Source organism: Babylonia areolata, chromosome 19 (assembly GCF_041734735.1).
Source record: "Babylonia areolata isolate BAREFJ2019XMU chromosome 19, ASM4173473v1, whole genome shotgun sequence".
Taxonomy (NCBI): Eukaryota; Metazoa; Mollusca; class Gastropoda; order Neogastropoda; family Buccinidae; genus Babylonia; species Babylonia areolata.
In genome coordinates, this window is record NC_134894.1 from 22,483,264 (window position 1) to 22,490,763 (window position 7,500).

At 44.2% G+C, this 7,500-nt stretch overlaps 1 protein-coding gene across 1 annotated transcript in view; it reads right to left on the reverse strand.

Moving 5' to 3' along the window:
- LOC143293540 (nucleolysin TIAR-like) overlaps positions 1 to 829 on the reverse strand; it is a 47,692-nt gene extending 46,863 nt beyond the window's left edge. The window contains exon 1 of the mRNA XM_076604463.1: positions 352 to 829. Coding sequence (XP_076460578.1) covers positions 352 to 465 — 114 coding nt within the window. The 5' untranslated portion in view covers positions 466 to 829. The remainder of the gene's footprint in view (positions 1 to 351) is intronic.
- Positions 830 to 7,500: the final 6,671 nt, after the last annotated feature.

Below are 7,500 nucleotides of genomic sequence, written 5' to 3' on the forward strand. Positions count from 1 at the left end.
GCGCACACGCAAATGCACGCACTGGCACACAGACACACAAACTTTCACCACAGTTTCGCCACACACACACACACACACACACACACACACACACACACACACACACACACACACAACACAGTGATACATACAAATACAAATTTCTGGAAGTTTGCAGATAACATTACTATCTTATTTTAATTCATCTCACATACACATATCTTTATCTTCTTCTTCTTCTTCTGGTTCATATCATTTCTAATCTTATCCTACACACATACGCGCGCGAACGCACACTTGCCAGGTTTTTAGAGCACGATGCCATTTCACTTCTACACGAAGAAGAAGAAGAAGCAGAAAAGAAAGACTGACCGTAACAGGCAGGTGGTGGCTGGGCTGGTGATGATGATGGTGGTGGTGGTGATGGTGGGGGTAGGCGGACAGCGGGTGCACGTAGTGCACGTGCAAGTAGGGGTGCATCCTCATCAGCCGCCGCTGGGTGGTAGAGGTGGGGGTGGAGGTGAAGGTGAAGGTGGTGGTGGTGGTGGTGGATGGGGGAGGCAACGCCGCTGCTGGGCCACCGATGGCGAGGGAAGGGGGAGGAGGAGGAGGAAGAGGAGGAAGAAGAGGAGGGTGGAGAGGGTGGTGGTGGTGAGCAATGGTGCCGTGCTATCGTGTGTGTGCACACACCCCACACGCCGTCTAGTCCCTGACTCAGTCCTTTCGCGTTGACACTGACTGGCGCTTCTGCCAGTGGAGACGGGGGGGCTGTGTGGGCAAACCCCACCTCCACACACACACACACACACACACACGCACACACACACACGCACGCTGGACTCACGCACACACACACTAACGCGCGCGCGTGCGTGTCCTCTATTCTGTTACTGCCAGCCCTCCACTGTGTCACTCTTTTGCCTTAGGGGCTAGCGGTACAGCTTCTGCTTGTCTGCCTGCCTGACTGTCTGTGGGATTTGCAGTTCTGCTGAAAGTCCTCTCCAAAGCACAAACACTGACGGCACAGCACAGCACAGCACAGCACAGCACAGCACCGCAGCACAGCGCGACAAGAAGACTACAGGACGGAATGGACGACGCATGCTTCTCAGCGTCCCCCCCCCCACCCCCCCTACCCCCTCCACCACTGCCCTGCTAGCTCTGAATCGGCGCGGTTATTGTCAGTCAACGGCGGAGCGATTTACAATGTGTGTGTGTGTGTGTGTGTGTGTGTGTGTGTGTGTGTGTGTGTCACGTGTGTGTGTGTGTGTGTGTGTGTGTCACGTGTGTGTTTGTGTGCGTGTGTTTGTGTGTGTGAGACGTGTGTGTTTGTTTGCGTGTGTTTGTGTGTGTGTGTGTGTGTGTGTGTGTGTGTGTGTGTCACGTGTGTGTTTGTGTGCGTGCTTTTTTTGTCAAGTTGTTTTGTGTGTGTGTGTGTGTGTGTGTGTGTGTGTGTGTGTGTGTGTGTGTGTGTGTGCGTGTGTGTGTGTGTGTGTGTGTTTGTGTGTGTGTGTGTGTGTGTGCGTGCGTGCGTGTGTGTGTGTGTGTGAAGTGAATCCGTTGTAAAAGTATGCTAATAAGCTTATCTATATCCTGTTTCCAGGAGAAAAAAAAAAGAAGCAAGAAAAAAAGAAAAGAGAGAGAGAGAAAAAAACAAACAAACAAACAAACAACAAAAACATGATACACAACACACTGTAAATTTTAAGTTGGGAAGGGCAGAGATCCCACAAATATGCCACCAGATTATGTGTGAACAGTGCTCATGTTACGTGTGTGTGTGTGTGTGTGTGTGTGTGTGTGCGTCACGTGTGTATGCGTCACGTGTGTGTGTGTGTGTGTGTGCGCGCGTCACATGTGTGTGTGTGTGCGCGCGCGCGCGCGCCCGAAAATATGTGCATGTGTGTTCATACGTGCTTGCGCGTGCGTTTACTCGTGCTGGCATTCATGTGCGTCAGTGTTAATCATCATGCTAATGGTAACAGTAATAACCATGACCCTTTGTAATTATGCATAATATACATGTGCACGCATATCTATGTATCTATGTATCTGTATGTATGTATGTATGTATGCACGTACGTACGTACGTATGTATGTTTGTATGTGTGTATAGAAATACACATCCATATGCACACAATGTACATACGCATGCATATATATCAGTACATATATTTATCAGGCCAGTTCAAAACGTTCAGAAAATACTAACAAAGCCGGTTTCCGGCCACTGAAAATATTTCTCTGTTTTCCCGTAGAATGTTTTTGTCTCATTTTTCTTAACACGACAGCTGGACTGAACACCAGTTATACCGTCATCTGTCAGACGTTCACTTGTCTGAGCTCTGGCCTGAGGGTGCAGATGGCGTCGCAGCAGATAATGAGATCAGTGCATCTTCAAGTCGACTGCAGAGCCACAGGCACACAATGAATCGTACTTCGATTAAACTGAAGAATACCACGAGAGTTACGGCTTTGTAAGGTTTGTAACATGTCTGTGATTGGGGATGAATTCCAGTTATATGTCATCTCCTGGCCTCATTCTTTGTTGATTTTTAAGATGATTACATTTGCAAATGTTGCCTAGCTACACTTTTGGAGTTGAAAGACATTTGTGTTTTCTCAACTTTTATGTGATATTGTTGTGTATTTAGACATGTTAAATTCTGGGCATGGAAACATTATTTTGTAGTAATCCTCCATACTCCAATAAGAGTGAAAGTATAATTAAAACTTGAAACTTGATGAATGATGAATGATATGGACATTTATACAGCGCCTATCCACCAAGCGTTTTACAATCATGGGATCATTTCACAACAGGCTGCCTATCTGGGTTGAGCCGACTGACGCCTGCCATTCTGTGGGCGCCGGCTCATCATTCGTTTCCGGCTGTGTCATTCAGTCAGGTTTGCGTTAACACGCATACACACACAAACATATACTGAGCATTTTACGTTTATGACCGTTTCGCCGGTTTATTTACCCTGCCATGGAGGCAGCCATACTCCATTTTGGGGATCTGCATGCTGGGTATGTTCTTGTTTCCATAACCCACCGAACGCTGATTATGGATCACAGGATCTTTAACGTCAGCGTTACCTTCTGCGTGCGTATACACACGAAGGGGGTTCAGGCAACAGCAGGTCTGCACATGATGTTGACCTGGGAGGTCGGGAGAATCTCCACACTTTACCCACCAGGCGCCGACGGTTACCAAGATTCGAACCCGGGACCCTCAGTTGGATTGAAAGTCAGTCCAAAGCTTTAACCACTCGGCTATTGCGTTAAAGTTTACCAGTGTTCTTCCATTCGACTTAAACTTTCTCTCTGCGTCTTTACATTCAGTTCAGCTGACAGTTTACTCATTATCGGAAGGTTTAGTTTACAGTTTACACTGTTTTTGCATCGTCAGTTCACAGTCCACTCAGTCTGGACAGGTTTTGTTCGCTCATTGTCTGCACGTTCAGTTAACAGTTTACGCAGTGTCTATATACACAGTAGACAGCTTTCTGTGACCCGAGACTAACTCAGCACACATTCAGTTTTCGCAGAGTCTATACACACAGTAGACAGTTTACTGTGACCCAGTGACTCGGAGTCAGCACACATTCAGTTCAATAACAGTTTATCGATTGTGTCTTCTTCATTCAGTTGGCAGGTTTTTCAGTCCTCCGTTGTCCGTCTGCAGACATTCAGTTGGAAGTCTCTAACAAAAAACACAACCAGAACCACCACCACAGGCCACTACCATCACCACGAGCAACAATGATAACAATAACGATAAAATAATACATAAACCGCTTTCAAACCCTTCAAAGTGCTGTATAATAATATACACAAGAAGAGATACACACACACGCGCGCGCACACACACACACACGTGCGCGCACACAGACACACACACACACACACACTCACACACACACACACACACACACACGTGCGCGCGCAAACACACACACGCGCACGCACGGCACGCACACGAAGTATGCACACAAGGCGCGCGCACACACACACATTCACACACAAACACTGACACACATACACGGACACACTGACAAGCGTGTACACACACACACACACACACACACACACACACACACACACACACACACAAACTCACACACTGACATGCACGCGCACTGACATGGCGCACGCACGTACACACACACACACACACACACACACACACACACACACACACACACATACATAAAAATATAAAATGTATATGCGGTAAGCAAATAACTGTAAGTCATCTACTCATTCATTGTCCGAGCATAAGACCGTTAATTCCTAAAGATGTAGTTGATGACTTTTCTTCCAATATTTCATTAGCCACTGAAAAGATTTTGAATGATTATTCATTGCTTAGAATGTTTTCGGAAATTTTAAACTCCAGTCCAGTTGGTATCCTCCTTTGATGTGTTATAATTAATGTTGTTATTTATATTTACATTGTTATAGGTTAATACTTGTTGACATATTCTCCTTCCCATGACACCTCATTCAATACACACCACAATCTCTTTAGACCTTTTTCTTAAAATATACTTTTCCTCTGTTACATAACATGAATTTTTTTTTTTACACTAATATTCACATGCATTCCCTTTCCTTTATCCACTTCTTTACTCCTTTCCGTCTAAAAACACTTATAGTGAATAGACGTTAAACTGAAGATAAAACACACACATACACACACAGAGGGAGAGAGAGAAGAAATAAATGTGTATCCATGTAGACTACATAATTATCTGAAATGGGGTGTCTTATCAGATCTGAGTAGAAACTGAAGACGAATGTTTTTTTTCGTGTTTTTTTTTCCAAATGTTTATTTTAAATATTTGTTTTAAAAGATGTGAGCGAGGTACACTGCACAGACAGAAACAATGCAGTGCCGAATGTCAGGTTTGTGAAGCTGAAGAGCTAAAATCTCTCCCGTCGTGTTTATCGTTCTCTCAGTCGAATTTAAGTTTACTCCATGTTGAAACATTCCAGTTTTCCAAATGACCCAGCTCAGTATTGATGTTGTGTCAGTGGAGTTTAACGACCTCTTGGTTGATGCCCTTATGGTCAAGTTGTTCAGGTCATTGTCCGAATTACCATGTTGAAGTGAATCGAGCGGGTGAGTCCTGTCAGTCCCAGCAATTGATCAGTTGATATACGGTGATACTGACCCGGCACACCGTGACAACGGCGCCGCCTATCCGGCCTCAGTCAGAGATGTACCATGCTCAAAGCGCTGTACAAACACGGAGTCCTTTGCACTGACTGCGGCACAACAGTCTGCCCACCAGGATCAGCAGAGCCGCCTTCAGTTTAAACGCTCATCATTCGTTTCCACAAGTTACGGCAGGCCATTTCGCACGCGCACACACACACACACACACACACACACACACACACACACACACACACACACATTACTACTATCTAAAAAAAATTGTTTCTTGTTGCCTTGATCAAGCGTTTAAAAAAAAAGAAAAAGAAATCCATGGACGAATGGGAACACCAATGTGTACTTCAAGTAAGATAACCCGTGTCGTACACTTGTTGACAGGGACTGAAAGGCTTACTTCCCTTAACGTATTTTTTTTTCAACAGGATAATGACGTTTCCACAGGTTAGTTTCAGTTTCAAGGAGGCGTCAAAGCAAGCAGCCCGCAAGATGTGACACTGTGGTAAAAATTTGTAGAAAAAAAAAAGTTTTCTTTTTTAAACTAATCCTCACACACCAATGATCTGTACAATCAGCTTATCAATCAGCTCAGCGTTTGCACAAACTGTCTCTGCCGATTGGCTAGTCAGTCACGTGTGACCTTCTGGCGCCGACCCCTGCCGGTCACTGACCTCAATGACCCGACGTCCGACTCGGCGTGCGGTTCACGTGAAACATAGTGAAGCTATTCCCCCCCACCCCTCCTCCCCCGCGCTCCCCAATGGTGCTTGTGAACCGAAATCAGTGCAAGGTCGCACCCACCAGTTGAACTTTACCCAGAACTGAGAGCGCGCTGCCCACTCCTTTCTCTCGTAACTGTCCTTCTACTCCCTTCTCTCGTAACTGTCCTTCTACTCCCTTCTCTCGTAACTGTCCTTCTACCGAACCGGCTGTAGTTTCTTGTATCATATTATATATTATTCTGCCGCAGTTTCTCCTTTGCTTAGCATTTCATTTTTCTTTTTTTTTTATATATAGAAAAAGGGATAGACAGATTGGATGTTAATGAACTCTTTAGTTATATTTAGTTCTCTCTCTGTGGTTATAAGTGATTAAAAACTGAGCACTGCATTTCTAGTTGTAATATGTAAAATTGCATCGTGTTATGATAATGTTATTAGGTACTCGTTTTACTTACCTTTGTTTTATTTTTATTTACTCTTTTTATAAAACATTTTTCAATGACTGATTTTTTTAAAAAATCATTGATATTATCATTATTTCGATGATTTTTAATGATTTTTTTTCCATTTGGATTCATGGAATGTACTGTGGAAGCTTGTGCTGTGTGAATATTTGTTCAGTGTTTGAACTGAATTTGCAATGGAATGACTGAAACTGTGTTGTGTGTGGATGAAATCCATACCGTGGATGAAAATGCCATTTTTTCATGTGCGGCGGCCTTTTTTCAGCAAATGTATCAACAATTTCTCTTTCAGAGATGGTAAAGTATTCTTTTAACCCTGTATTTATCAAGTATTTCTCCGCCATTTTCTTTTAGCTTTCTTTTTTCATCCGTCACTCTGGGGGGAAAAAAAAATTCAGTTCATGATGAACATTTCATTCAATTCTATTACCTCCTCCTCCTCCTACTACTAAGATGCATTTATATAACTAAACCTTGGGCAAAACGAAATAAAAGCGCGTCCACTGACACCTGACCAACGACTTTCACTTCACGAATGCATGACTCCAAAACTAAGGGATGAATGTCCGGCAAAACTTGTATGTTGATAGAATGCAAGAGAAATTATAAACAAAATAAAAGTGACGGGGTATGGGTGAGCTATTTTTGAGGAAAAAAAAATAAACGTAGATTGTAAGGATTTTATAGACTGAAGCAGCCAAACTGAAGGTGTATAACCTATATATCTAATCCCGCTGGGCTAGGCGTGTTAAATACACTGATGATCGCAGTGTATTTATTTCGATTTGTCTGCCTGTCAGTTCTGTGCAATGATGTGTGGCATATATTGGACGAAAGGGCCTCCTTACGCAGTCTTGAATAAACTGTTGTTTGTGTACCATAGTTGTTGTTTTTTTGGGGGGTTGTTTTTCAGTTTTTCGCCGACGGTTGTTGTGTGCATAATTATGTCAAGCGAAGGGGTCGCCGGGATCGGACCACGGACGTATGTAAGTCCGTGGGTCATTCAGACCATTTGCCCTTGACCACATCACACCTCCATGGATAAGACCACAGCCACTGGCACGAACAACTCAGTTGACCTTAAGGGCGTCACGCCGACAGGTCGTTAGTGGAGTGATGGCCTAGAGGTAACGCGTCCACTGGCCTAGGA